The 13368-nt window shown below is 43.0% G+C and overlaps 3 protein-coding genes across 3 annotated transcripts; 2 read left to right on the top strand and 1 right to left on the bottom strand.

Moving 5' to 3' along the window:
- The first annotated feature begins 168 nt into the window (after window positions 1-168).
- cct5 (chaperonin containing TCP1, subunit 5 (epsilon)) lies at window positions 169-3206 on the top strand. Its single transcript, XM_037280390.1, has 11 exons — window positions 169-428; window positions 813-873; window positions 977-1141; window positions 1218-1416; window positions 1503-1695; window positions 1768-1917; window positions 1993-2112; window positions 2202-2387; window positions 2459-2596; window positions 2669-2849; window positions 2938-3206. The coding sequence occupies exons 1-11, from the start codon at window positions 324-326 to the stop codon at window positions 3063-3065; spliced, it is 1626 nt and encodes a 541-aa protein (XP_037136285.1). The 5' UTR covers window positions 169-323; the 3' UTR covers window positions 3066-3206.
- On the bottom strand, window positions 3207-4730 carry cmbl (carboxymethylenebutenolidase homolog (Pseudomonas)). The gene is made up of 6 exons (XM_037280394.1): window positions 4635-4730; window positions 4338-4552; window positions 4085-4192; window positions 3723-3865; window positions 3555-3646; window positions 3207-3486 (listed from the first exon to the last, which is right to left on the bottom strand). The coding sequence occupies exons 2-6, from the start codon at window positions 4550-4552 to the stop codon at window positions 3307-3309; spliced, it is 738 nt and encodes a 245-aa protein (XP_037136289.1). The 5' UTR covers window positions 4635-4730; the 3' UTR covers window positions 3207-3306.
- A 331-nt stretch (window positions 4731-5061) lies between these two features.
- On the top strand, window positions 5062-12977 carry LOC119139577 (E3 ubiquitin-protein ligase MARCHF6-like). The gene is made up of 25 exons (XM_037280387.1): window positions 5062-5420; window positions 5885-5984; window positions 6682-6755; window positions 6948-7091; window positions 7160-7232; window positions 7360-7528; window positions 7596-7782; window positions 7860-7921; window positions 7999-8031; window positions 8198-8249; window positions 8419-8477; window positions 8560-8640; window positions 8726-8794; window positions 8964-9038; window positions 9740-9874; window positions 9960-10180; window positions 10269-10406; window positions 10491-10710; window positions 10985-11054; window positions 11249-11430; window positions 11532-11666; window positions 11797-11886; window positions 11993-12125; window positions 12240-12375; window positions 12476-12977. The coding sequence occupies exons 1-25, from the start codon at window positions 5402-5404 to the stop codon at window positions 12561-12563; spliced, it is 2745 nt and encodes a 914-aa protein (XP_037136282.1). The 5' UTR covers window positions 5062-5401; the 3' UTR covers window positions 12564-12977.
- Window positions 12978-13368: the final 391 nt, after the last annotated feature.

Genomic DNA, 13368 nt, shown 5'->3' with positions numbered 1-13368 from the left:
CAACGTGATCGGAAGAGTCCACCACAAAAACACACGTTTTTTTTTTAAACTATTATTTCGTGCAATTTTAAACGACTGTTAATAGTTTTGAATATTCAACAGTATTTATAGAGGTTTTTCGTCTAAAAGTGTGGAGTTGCAAGCATTTGTTTGTAAAAGTAAAATATTTCTGCTTGGTGCCGCCCTTCCCGCCCGTGGAGTCTTCCAGAAGTCACCGGCAGATCCGTGCGGCTTGATATTCCCGCACGCTCCAGAATTTCTTCTCTCAAATTCATCATTTCATTTTTAACAAGGCAAATTGGTACCCTAAATCCTCTATCAACATGTCATCGTTGGGCACACTTGCCTTCGATGAATATGGAAGGCCATTCATCATCATCAAAGACCAGGATACGAAGACAAGGCTAACTGGCATTGATGCACTGAAGGTACAATGAGCTAGCTAGCGGGGCTTGGTCATGCACGTTGATTAGCATATCACCGATTTGCTTGCGCGATCATGTTCATGAGATCAACTTGACATTCTGTAGCTATCAGCGAATTGCTCTGAATCGTAACAACCCACGTAAGGTTAATGCGATCACTACGTGACCGTATTTGAGGGAACAAATAGCAGGTCCGTGTTTTAGCCGCCATGCTAACACGAGGCCCATGTGCATGCGCAAGGCGTTCGATCGGTGGGTGTTTCTGGATAGGGCTGTGGCCCTTGCCTTGTTAAGGTGCTCATTATTTCCGAATTCCATCCAGGATTGCCAATAAACCTTGCCAAACATGCTGAGTCTAATTTAGCGATCATCTGCTTATGTTTGCAGTCTCATATTATGGCAGCCAAGGCAGTTGCGTCAACGCTGAAGACATCATTGGGACCCAATGGTTAGTATCATAAACTAAGATTATTTAAATACACGAGTGATTTTTGGGACACAGTTGATTAGAATTCCCCTCATCAAATCTAATACATTATTTTTGTGACAAGGACTGGACAAGATGATGGTTGACAGAGATGGAGAAGTGACTGTCACTAATGATGGAGCCACTATTCTCAGCATGATGGATGTCGACCATCAGATTGCAAAACTTATGGTGGAGCTGTCCAAGTCCCAAGATGATGAAATTGGTGATGGAACCACTGGAGTTGTTGGTACGTGAAAGCAAAATTGGAACAAAGGTAAATATTGCAAGAAATTCATCTGGTAAACATCGTCTTGTCTTCTCAGTTCTGGCCGGGGCTCTGCTTGAGCAAGCAGAGCAGCTCCTGGACCGCGGGATCCACCCCATCAGGGTCTCAGACGGTTATGATCAGGCCGCATGTATTGCGATTGCGGAGTTGGACAAAATTGCAGAAACCTTCCCCTTCGATCCTAAAAACAGAGACCCCCTCATTCAAACGGCCATGACCACACTGGGGTCTAAAGTGTGAGTTGAGTCTCCTACATGCAAAGCAGTTATGAAATAGTAATTTGTGGAGTACTAGTCTAAGCTTTTTTATTTCTATATTTCAGCATCAACCGGTGCCACAGGCAGATGGCGGAGATTGCAGTGAATGCCATTCTCACCGTGGCTGACATGGAGAGAAAAGACGTTGACTTTGAGCTTGTCAAGATGGAGGGTAAGGTGGGAGGCAAGTTAGAGGACACGCAGCTCATCAAAGGCGTCATTGTCGACAAAGAGTTCAGTCACCCTCAAATGCCAAAGGTACAATTGTCACAATTGGTCACGTGACTGTAAAACAATGCGGCGAATTCTGACTTGACTATCGCTATTCAGGTTCTGAAAGATGTTAAAATTGCCATCCTCACCTGCCCATTTGAGCCCCCGAAGCCCAAGACCAAGCATAAGTTGGACGTCACCTCTGTTGAGGACTACAAAGCTCTTCAGAAATATGAAAAGGAGAAATTCGATGAGATGATCGAACAGGTTACTTGCCCAAACGATATAGTTGATACTGGGCGTTGTCTAAGCCCAAATGTAAATACCTCCTTGTTGATTTAGATCAAAAGCGTCGGTGCAAACTTGGCCATCTGCCAGTGGGGCTTTGACGATGAAGCCAACCATCTTCTCCTGCAGAGCAAGTTACCTGCTGTCCGCTGGGTCGGAGGGCCTGAGATTGAGGTTACAGACGCAATTCCTTTTTTTTTTTTTTTTTTCCCCAACTAACATACTCACAATGGATTTAATAATCACTCGTTTTTCCTTTGTAGTTGATTGCCATCGCCACCGGCGGCCGCATCGTGCCGAGGTTCTCCGAGCTGACTCCAGAGAAGCTCGGAACGGCAGGCTTGGTGAAGGAGATCTCCTTCGGCACCACAAAGGATCACATGCTTGTGATCCAGGAATGCAAAAACACCCGGGCTGTGACCATTTTCATCCGCGGAGGCAACAAAATGGTATATGGCTGCCATTGAAGATTGACATCTTCCTAGTTGAATGACATCATCTCTTCCATCCGTCTCGTTAGATTATCGATGAGGCCAAGCGTGCACTCCACGATGCTCTTTGCGTCATCCGTAACCTGGTCAGAGACAACCGCGTTGTTTATGGAGGAGGAGCTTCAGAGATTGCTTGCGCTCTGGCAGTCAACCAGGCTGCTGACAAGGTAGTTGCACGCCAAAGAAAATGATCCACCCGCTTTGATCTATCCTAACTTTTTGTCTTTCCTCACTTCAAGTGCCCATCATTGGAACAGTATGCCATGAGGGCATTTGCTGATGCTTTAGAGGTCATCCCAATGGCCTTGGCTGAGAACAGCGGCCTAAACCCCATCCAGACCATGGCAGAGGTCAGAGCCAGACAGGTCAGAGACAAAAACCCCTACCTGGGCATCGACTGTCTGCATAACAACACCAACGGTGAGCAGCCACGTGGAATTTGTGACTCAATTGCAACACGCGTCATCTTCATACTGTTATTTAACGTCTTTCTTCTGCTGCAACGCAGACATGAAGCAGCAGCATGTGATCGAGACCCTCATTGGCAAAAAACAGCAGATCTTACTGGCCACTCAAGTGGTCAAGATGATCCTCAAGATCGACGACATCCGAAACCCTGGAGAGACCGAAGACTGAAGCGGAACACAGTATGAGTAGTTCTTAAGATTGGAAGCACTTCCATAGCACTGCATCCAAACCACACTGCTTACTGCTATTTATCATTTGATACAATTCGCCATTCTGGTATCAAAATTGTCATTAAAATGTTGGTCTGTAGAAATGTGTAAATTGTAATATTTTATTCCATGACATCGTTTTGCATGCAGGAGGTTTAATAAGCAATGCTCCTCCCGCTTAGACTTGACTTTGCAAAGACTTAAATGTACTTGTTCAGCCAATTGATCATATCAGCCCTGGCCTCCAGAATTTTGGGCTCGTCTGTTGGGCTGATATCTTCTCTCTTTCGGTGGGCAAACCCATGGTCCTGCCCAGGGAAGATCTTCACCTGGTAATCCACTGTGCATTTCTCCTTCAGCTTTGCTTCAAGAGCACTCACCTGAAGAGCACAAGTGCAGTCTTAGTATATACACGTGATCAATTCAGCTCATGAAAAGAAATACTTACTTGATCCAGTGGTATTATATTGTCATTCTCTCCAAAGATAAAAAGGGTTGGGCTCTTGAGATCATACCTGTCCTTTTCGAGTTTGATGATACCTATACATGAGCTTTATTATTCAGTGTAAACCTCAGTGCTAACATGCTCAAAGTCACAGTTGCGTAGGTGACGCACCGTAAAATGACACTCCGGCTTTAACCTCGGGGTTGCTAAAGGCCAGATAATGTGTGGCGATTCCTCCCCAACAAAAGCCCACCACTCCGATGCGTTTTACCCCATATTGCTCCTTCAAGAACCTCAGCAGTAGATTCACCTCTCTGAAAGGCAAATTGTACTCTTAGGGTCTCCAGCAAGACTTTTAAGTACAACCTAAAAAATTGTCGTTAGACCGAACTTCAACTGTTGAAATGCTAATCTGCTTATTGACTAATGATGTGCCCTTGAGGAAGCCAGCAACCTCAATTTGAACAGCCGCAGCATTATTTGCACACTCTTGTTAGTCTGATCTAAAATATAGAGCAGAGCCTTGTTTTTACTTGTCGATGTTGGTCGGCTTTTTATCTTCGACCCATTCTGTAAATGAGGACCAGTCACGTGATGAGTTCCACGGCTCCTTTCCGAGGAAGAAATCTGGGCAAATAGCCCTGCAGAGAAAATGATAGATGTGTTAAGCAATACCAACCAATATTTTAATTATAAAACGTTCCAATGTATAAGCTACCGTCAGTTATTACATTTCCATTGCATTATTGTGCATTCAGTTAGTTAATAAACATGCATCCAACACACAAGTATCCATTGGCAGCAAGCATGTCAGCCATGTATCTGGTGTTTGGAAGCTGCCATCCAAATATGTCTTGGATGACAATGATGGCCTTGTCAGATGCTTCTGATGGCTTCACTAAATATGCTTTAAAGTGCTCGATCTGGACCTCCTGACCAAGGCCCCCATATTCCATTCGATCCCCAATATCACAAGGACAAGGTCTCGCCTCGTTTGCCATCTGTGTGAACACGCAGGTGAGCACACGCACAGGTGAGATAAACGTCATTGCAAGTATCACATGAGGGATGTTTCAGACGTACCGTGCTGTTCTCCAACTTGGAAGCAAAGGAACTGAAAGTCTCGCAGCTTGTCACGCGCAGAGGAGTTTGGTTTGTGATCTGAACACGATCGCTGTTTCTGTCAGAAGTTTCAAAATAAAAGCTTGCCATTACTGTTCTTTGTGGAAGGCACAACCAACAGAACAAGGCACTTCATAAGTTATGTAACATAAGTGATACGTATGCTCCATTTTTAAGAGTGGTGCCGTATTTCTTTTTACAATATCTATATTCAGTTTATGATTTTTAGAATTAGTTTACAAATACATCACTACCGAAGGGCGAGACGCAAGTTATAGCTATACTCCCCCAATACACTAGACGGCGGTATAGCAGCATTTCGCTTTGAAGTGACTTGTTTTGAAGAAGAAGACAAGGGGCGAGAAACTCTAGTGTAGTCCACGGCGCATGCGTCAGGCTTCAGTTAGCCATTTGTCTTTTTGCCTTTAACAACTGTCAGTACAACCGTATAGCGGATGCGGTGTTTATCTCAATAACTCGGGGGGAAACGTGAAATTAGCAAACATTCTTTGGATATTAAAACTGGTGACACGGCGAAGAAGAAAGCACCGGGATTTTCCGACTGTTGAGAAACCATTTTGTGGTTGCCGATGCATTCTGGTCCATAACGTTGTACTCGTTTCGCTAGCTTAACTTGGCAAGCTAAGCTAGCTATATCGCCTGTCGTTGATGGGTTCGCAGAGTGAGCGACACCTGGAAGAAACAGCGACTGTTGCTTTGTAAACAACATGGACACGACCGAAGAAGGTAAACGGATGTCTCGTCTTAGTAAGCGTTATTTAGCAATTGGTCAAAGTGATCGTAAGCGCATCATTTGAAACCAATCTGAGCTGGCCTGCTCGTGCTTTATCAGCTAACATTCGACCTGAGCGACGTAATATTGCATATATAATATAGAGTGCAATTCAGTGTACTGAATAAATGTTACAAAATAATAGCATGAATTAAGTGGACTTTAATCAAGAAGAACGTACTAACATCTAGTAGTGATGTCATCAGCAGTCCATAGCCTATTCAGTGGTGGTCACTTCATTAGGAACACATCTCAATTATGCAATAATATGAGCACAGTAGACACACCCACTGATGACAAGATATTACTTTTTTTTTCTTCAATATAAATGTATTTCCCCGTGTTAATTGTTTTGAGCTCTAATATTGAAAGTAACAATTGTGTTTTGCCTTTTTGTGTGTGATGTATGCGCTCTCAGCGGATATTTGTCGTGTCTGCCGCTCTGAGGGGACCCCAGACAAACCTCTGTATCATCCTTGCGTATGCACCGGCAGCATAAAATTCATTCACCAGGAATGGTAAGTGAAAATGATCAATACTCAGCAAGATTATGCCAAATCCATTTTTAAAAAATGATTAAGAACAGGCACAATGCAATTCAGTGACACTATGAATTTGGGTGCACTAGGACGAGGGTAACTGTTTGATAATATCTCACTTGGGCTATTTTTAGTGCCATTAGCTAAGGATTTGTGTTTCCCCGAGATGATTAAAGCCGTTAGGTAATGACCAAATCAGGTTTATGGTCCGATTACTCCACAACAGTAGAGTGTAAATTCCAACAGGATTTTGTGTTTTTGTCACGGACTTTGAATTTTGTTAGGTCAGACCAACTTACGGGACACCTTGGAGGAAAATTGTAGACCGTTATTGTCATTGTTTGTCGCAGAAAACATTAAAAAAAAAATATAATAATAATCAAAGCATATGTTTTCCCTATATCTCCTGCTGGTCAGATGCCTTTGACGTTACAAACTTGAGGTGTGGAGTTGCCAACAGACCAAATATAATGTGTTGCATTGTCATTGTGTCCTGTTCATCACCGGTAAAAGGGTGTGGCTGTGGATAGGCCCTGTATAGAGGAAAAAAGCCTGGATGTTTCTGGGCAGTTATTGAATCCCACCATGAATGCATTTGACTTTGAAGTCACCCCACGAGAAGAACTATAAAGCAGATCCATATTATTTTCTGATTTTGAAAATGTTTGCTTTTCAGTCTGGTCCAGTGGCTGAAACACAGCAGGAAGGAGTATTGTGAATTATGCAAGCACAGGTTTGCATTCACACCAAGTAAGTGCTTAATGGTCATAATAGCTCATCTGTTTTTATGGTGAAACAGCACGTGAGCACGTGAGAACGAGTTATTTAACACTGTTGCAAGTTGCTTTGAAAGTGTTTTCGTTTCATTCCAAAATGTTTATGAGCCATTAATAGATTGTTTATAAAAATCAAATTGTAATAATAGTTGTGTGCCTTTTCCAGTCTACTCCCCAGACATGCCGTCACGTTTGCCCATTCAGGACATTTGTGCCGGCCTGCTGACTAGCGTGGGCACAGCCATTCGCTACTGGTTCCATTACACACTGGTGGCATTCGCTTGGCTTGGCGTGGTTCCTCTCACTGCATGTGAGTAAAGTGTCGAATGTGCATCCACAATGCCACGTGCCACGTTAATCTTTTCCCGATTGTTTCAGGTCGCATCTACAAGTGTCTTTTTACCGGCTCCGTGAGCTCCCTTCTGACACTGCCGTTGGACATGCTCTCCACGTGAGTGATAATCACGATCACAGCATTTGGAGGCGGTTACAATTATGGCAGCGTGTTTTGTGTTTGTTAAGGAGAGAAAAACATGCCAGTATGTAATTGGTTCTTTTTTTTCCCCCCCCTCCTGTAGAGAAAATCTGCTTGCTGACTGTCTGCAGGGGTGTTTTGTGGTCACATGCACCCTATGTGCGTTTATTAGCCTGGTGTGGCTCCGAGAGCAGATTGTCCACGGCGGCGCTCCGCAGTGGTTAGAACAGCACCAGCCTCCGCCACCCAATGCGGCCGGACAAGCCAACGAGGTGCTTTTCTTAACCGGTCTTTCAATTGGGTTTGATATTTATTTTGGTGCCCATATTGACCCTTAAGGCGCAAGCAGCAGGCCCTGGAGCAGCAGATGAAGCCCCTGCCGGCCAAGCAGCCCCTGCAGAGCCGCCAGCCCAGAATGACGCCGAGCCAGAGCCCCCTGATCCGCCAGAGCAGGGGGATGACCCCGAGCTGGAGGAAGAGGAAGGAGTGGCTGCTGAAGATGCCGACCCAAATAATGGCGCGCAAGGTCAGACTGCGAGTTTATTTCCTGACCCGTTTTGAGTTTTCAGTCCATGATACTAAATATTGAAATATATCCTACAGATGACATGAACTGGAACGCTTTGGAGTGGGACAGAGCAGCCGAGGAGCTCACCTGGGAAAGGGTAAATGCAGTATATAACTGCACATTGGACTAAATGGTATTCATTAAAAGGCACTCAGATTCGGTTCTTTTTTTCAGATGCTCGGCTTGGATGGATCGCTGGTTTTTCTTGTAAGTTTTATTCATATTCCAGTAATTCCCAACTAGCGACTATAAGTACCCACCACATAGGCTGAGACAAATTATGAATTTATGAAAACATCAAAACATTGCCCTGAATGAAAGTAGTTGGAACATTTTGAGCCTTCCTTTTCCATGACGTCTGTTTGTCCTGTAGGAGCATGTATTTTGGGTGGTGTCTCTCAACACACTCTTCATCCTGGTGTTCGGTAAGTGCGCTGGTCAATATTACTATCACTCATTAACTGCAACTTAATAACAATGGATATTTTGGGAGGAATGCGGAAGTCTGAAAGGCGCCTCATTGATTCATCCATTAAACTCTCATCAAAATATGACACTCTTTGTCTTTAATATTAGCATTTCTCTCCCTAACAGCATTTTGTCCCTACCACATTGGACATTTCTCGGTTGTGGGTCTTGGTTTCGAGGAATATGTAAGACACAACTTTTTAATAATTATACCTTGCTTTATGAATGCAGCGCTCATGTTTTGGTCTTCTATTTGTTTTGTTTCAGGTTCAAGCTTCCCATTTTGAAGGTTTAATCACAACCATTGTTGGCTACATCCTGCTGGCCATGACGCTTATACTGTGTCACGTATCCTTCCACGGCACAGGCACGATGCATATTAAAGATTTGGTTTATGACATTCTGGTGGTGATCCTTAACGAGGATGTTGTAGGGATTGGCTGCTCTGGTCCGGTTTCAGCGCTCCCGCCGTCTCCTTGGAGTCTGTTATATCGTTGTCAAGGTAACTTGGTTAGCATACGGGATGCATTTGCTGTTATGCAGTAACTGTGACTCAATATTTGAATATACATCAGGATATGACACAACAAATATTTTTGGCATAATGATCAGATCATTCTTATTCTAATCCTGATTTTATTTCAATGTTGACACTTGACTGTTTGTTCTAGGTCTCTCTGCTAGTTGTTGTGGAGATTGGTGTTTTTCCACTGATATGTGGCTGGTGGCTTGACATCTGCTCTCTAGTAAGAGTTTTTTTTTTTTTTTGTACGGCTCATTCAGTTTTTTTTTTCCAGCTGTGTGGAAAATTTTGTGGTAACCTGGAAGGAAGTTTGCATAAGAAGCCCAACCGCCACTTTTTATTCTTGGGCTTGTGGATTTGTTTATTTTAAGGGCAACCTAATTGTAAATATTGACCTTGTTTTTATTCCTGACCAAAAACAGCCTTTGTCGTTTGCATTGTAGCCCTGCCAGCTCTCTTTGTATGCTCAAGGAAAAACTCAAAAATCAAACGTGACCCAATTCTAATTGATGTCCATGAAGTGAACTCGTGATAAAATAAATGTCTGATCCCTCACGTTAGTACAAATGCGCCAAGGCTGTGTGGAATCGGATGCCTTTTATCTTCATCACTTTGTCATAAATAGAACGTGGCGTCTCGCCTTTGTAATGCAATGTACAGCAATGTCCAAAATAGACATTCTTCTTTGAGATAAATGAGCAGCACATTCGCAAGAAAATACTGACACATCCTAAATGAGATATTTTAGCGTCTGGAGTTTGTTCAATATTTCTGAATCCATACAACAGTGTTAACCAGCCTTTATTCAACCATAGCACATATTTTACACAAACAAAATGTCACAGCACAGGCAAACTATAAAATAAAATGTTGGTGACTCCAGTTTAAATCATTGTTAACCTTCAATCAACCTTGAACTTGCAGGAGATGTTTGACGCCTCTCTGAAAGATCGAGAAATGAGTTTCAAATCGGCACCTGGCACCACCATGTTCCTTCATTGGCTTGTTGGGATGGTCTACGTCTTTTACTTTGCTTCCTTCATTCTACTTTTAAGAGAGGTAAGCCCATTTGCAGCAGGTTGCTCTTGGCCCTTGAAAGAGTAACATTTGTTTACTTTTCCCCCCTTATTTATTTATTCATCAGGTGCTGAGGCCTGGGGTCCTGTGGTTTCTGAGAAACCTCAACGATCCCGATTTTAACCCAGTGCAGGAGATGATTCATCTTCCCATCTACAGACACCTGCGGCGCTTCATTCTGTCGGTGGTGGTGTTTGGCTCCATTGTGTTGTTAATGCTGTGGCTTCCCATCAGATTGATTAAACTACTGATGCCCACCTTCCTGCCATATAACGTCATGCTCTACAGGTAAGTAGTTTTGTTGTGTTGTTTTGGGCTTTCTATATGCACCTCCATCCTCTGTTGACATGACCTTTTCTTAACCTATTTCCCAAAGCGATGCCCCAGTCAGCGAGCTGTCTTTGGAGCTATTATTACTTCAGGTCGTGCTGCCAGCTTTATTGGAGCAAGGACATACCCGCCAGTGGCTCAAAGGCTTAGTTCGGGCCTGGACAGTCAGTGCTGGATATTTATTGTAAGTTCTAAAGCCAGTGTTCTGCTTCCATGCACTCGGCATCTTTTCATTTCCATGTTGATTTGTTCATCTGCGCCATGGCAGAGATCTCCACTCGTACCTCCTTGGGGAGCAAGAGGACGTTGATCCTAACCAGCCGGTGAACAACAACAACAACAATCCTCCCCCGGGACAACATAACAATAATAACAACCCGCCGCCAGCTGTTGGCGAGGGGCTGCACGCAGCCCACCAGGCCATCTTGCAGCAGGGTGGACCTGTGGGCTTCCAGCCATACCACAGACCTCTCCGCTTCCCATTCAGAGTAAGATTATCCCACTTTTCCCGTCTTTTATTTTTTAAATGTGCTGCTCCAGAGTTGCGCCCCTATAATTAAGACAACAAGGAACATGTGTCAAATAGAACGTCAACTAAAGTTTTGCTCGGGAAGACGAAAACTCCCTCATTGGTTTCCTTCAAATTTACAAGGGCGTGACTCCCAATGGAGTAGCTTGTGATGTTATTTTGGTTTGATTTGAGTTGGTGTAGTTGCTCTGTACTTGAGGGATTGACACAAAATGTGTTCATCTTTTCTCTAGATTGTGCTACTGATTGCATTTATGTGCATCACCCTGCTGGTGGCTAGTCTTGTGTGCCTGACACTACCAGGTGAGCAATATAGCACAGATGACATATTTGTTTTTCTATTTCACTCATCCGTACCCACTGAAACACATTTGAGCGTTCGATTCATAAGACTTGTCTGATGTTTGTGCAGTACTATCTTTAGCTCAAATCACAACGACAGGCCCACCTTGAAGTTGATATAATTAGGAGATATTTATTTTTGTCTTCCCCCCCAGTGTTCACTGGACGCTGGCTAATGTCCTTCTGGACTGGAAGCTCCAAAATTCACGAGCTGTACACTGCAGCTTGCGGCCTGTACGTATGCTGGTTGTCCATCCGTGGAGTCACTGTACTGCTGGCTTGGATGCCCCAGGGACGCACTGTTATTGTGCACAAAGTTCAGGAATGGACGTTCATGGTGGGTGTCACACCAGAATCAACAGCTTCAGCATTTAAATAAAAAAAGCAATTGTCACTGCTCTGTTTGCTCATCCATTGTGAAATGACGTGTTTGTGTAGATCCTTAAAACCTTGGTCGTTGCTCTGCTGGTTGCTGGAGTCATCCCACTGTTGTTGGGTCTGCTGTTTGAGCTGGTCATTGTAGCTCCGCTCAGAGTACCTCTGGATCAAACACCCCTCTTCTACCCCTGGCAGGTAATTCCCCTCGCAGGATTAAAAGATGTAAGTTTATGATTTATCGATGTCAGTGTTGTTGTTTTTTCATCTTTTGGCATCATGAGTATCTTCTGAATCATTGAAGCTCCCCCCCCCTTCTCGTTTGCAGGATTGGGCTCTTGGAGTGCTTCATGCCAAAATCATTGCGGCAATTACCTTGATGGGTCCTCATTGGTGGCTGAAAACTGTTATTGAACAGGTAAAAACAGTTGGAGAATCTTTTTTTTTTTTAATTGTTAGTTTTGTGTGTCACAGCAAGATTTTTATTTTTTTTTACTGACAATATTTTGATTTTTTCCCCCAAGGTGTACGCCAATGGAATTCGCAACATTGATCTTCATTTCATTATTCGTAAACTGGCAGCCCCAGTTATCTCAGTGCTGCTGCTGTCTCTGTGTGTGCCCTACGTGATTGCGGCTGGGGTGGTGCCTGCTGTCGGTGAGTGTGTGAAACACTTTGAAATCTTTGGCCACATATTCTTCATTTTAAACTATTTAGTAACTCTTTTTTTTGTTTGTTGTTATATGTTAAACAATCATTTTGTTGCCATAGGGGTGACCCCAGAGATGGAGATTCTAATGCAGAGGAGAATATACCCCTGCCTCTTGATGGTGGTCTCACTTATTGGCATCCTTTCCTTCCAAATTCGACAGTTTAAGCGCCTGTATGAGCACATCAAGAATGACAAGTAAGAATGTTTTTAAGTGTAGTAAGAGGTATTTGTTTTATGTATTATCCTGTTCCTAAATTTGAATGGTAAATCCAATAATATCTTTTTTTGTTGGCAGGTATCTGGTTGGCCAAAGGCTTGTCAACTATGAAAGGAAAGCAGGAAGAGCAAGCTCAGTCCCCCCCTCCAACCCTATCATAGAATAGATTTTCGCTGCATACACACCCTTCCCGCCTTATGATTTGATCAGTCACTGAACTGTAATCCTTTTAGAATCTCTTGGTGGATTTCATGGATGTTATTCAGTCCCCTGATTTCCCTTTAATGCCCATTACACTTGGGAAGGGAAACATGTATTATAATCAAGGGACAGCAAAGTAATATCCTCCAACAGAGCGAGTGCGAGAGCGAGAGAGGGTTTTGATTTGAGTTTTTGTCTTTCATACTCGCCTTGCTTTGTAAAGTGCTGCCTGATAATTGTACATGTGTAAATACTTTGAATGCAGATTTTGTCTTAAAAAAAAAAAGAAGACATGTTATGATGCAATGACCATTGTACATCTTAAAAGTATGTATAATTTATTAAATCAAGCCAGCAACTTCTCTTTGTTTTCATGACAGACTTCATGTGAGTGTAATTTGATTTTACATCATGTGCTGAATGGTGTGACAACTGAAACCAGCAATTGATTTAGGATAGAATAATGATCAATACACAGTAGATGTTGGTGTATATTTCCTTGTACCAAGATTATTTCCTTATTTGCAGTTTCAAAGTCCAAACTGTTCCCCTGGCAGCAACTCTGCTAATATTACTTTTCAGCCAAGTTCAACAGAAAAAGTTCTACCATTATAAATTGAAATCAGTCATTGAGTTTGATATGACACACTCTTTAATCCGGTCTACAAATCTTTTACACGACATGATTAAGAGTCCTGTGATATTTATTGCAATAATTTAAGTTGCATTAATTTAAGATTTTCTCAAAATAATTTTAATCACAATGCGCC

Source organism: Syngnathus acus, chromosome 20, assembly GCF_901709675.1.
Source record: "Syngnathus acus chromosome 20, fSynAcu1.2, whole genome shotgun sequence".
In the NCBI taxonomy this organism is placed as follows: domain Eukaryota; kingdom Metazoa; phylum Chordata; class Actinopteri; order Syngnathiformes; family Syngnathidae; genus Syngnathus; species Syngnathus acus.
Note: the sequence above shows the minus strand (reverse complement) of the source record. Positions and strands in the feature narration are given on the sequence as shown.

Coding starts and splice junctions, on each gene's coding strand:
- cct5 (XM_037280390.1), top strand. CDS start 324: ATGTCATCGTTGGGCACACTTGCCTTCGATGAATATGGAAGGCCATTC. Junction 429..812: donor CTGGCATTGATGCACTGAAG/GTACAATGAGCT, acceptor TTATGTTTGCAG/TCTCATATTATGGCAGCCAA. Junction 1,918..1,992: donor TCGATGAGATGATCGAACAG/GTTACTTGCCCA, acceptor TTGTTGATTTAG/ATCAAAAGCGTCGGTGCAAA.
- cmbl (XM_037280394.1), bottom strand. CDS start 4,552: ATGGCAAACGAGGCGAGACCTTGTCCTTGTGATATTGGGGATCGAATG. Junction 4,193..4,337: donor CTTGCTGCCAATGGATACTT/GTGTGTTGGATG, acceptor TTTTCTCTGCAG/GGCTATTTGCCCAGATTTCT. Junction 3,866..4,084: donor AAGCCGACCAACATCGACAA/GTAAAAACAAGG, acceptor TTTGCCTTTCAG/AGAGGTGAATCTACTGCTGA.
- LOC119139577 (XM_037280387.1), top strand. Junction 8,250..8,418: donor ACTCTTCATCCTGGTGTTCG/GTAAGTGCGCTG, acceptor TCTCCCTAACAG/CATTTTGTCCCTACCACATT. Junction 10,711..10,984: donor CTCTCCGCTTCCCATTCAGA/GTAAGATTATCC, acceptor TCTTTTCTCTAG/ATTGTGCTACTGATTGCATT.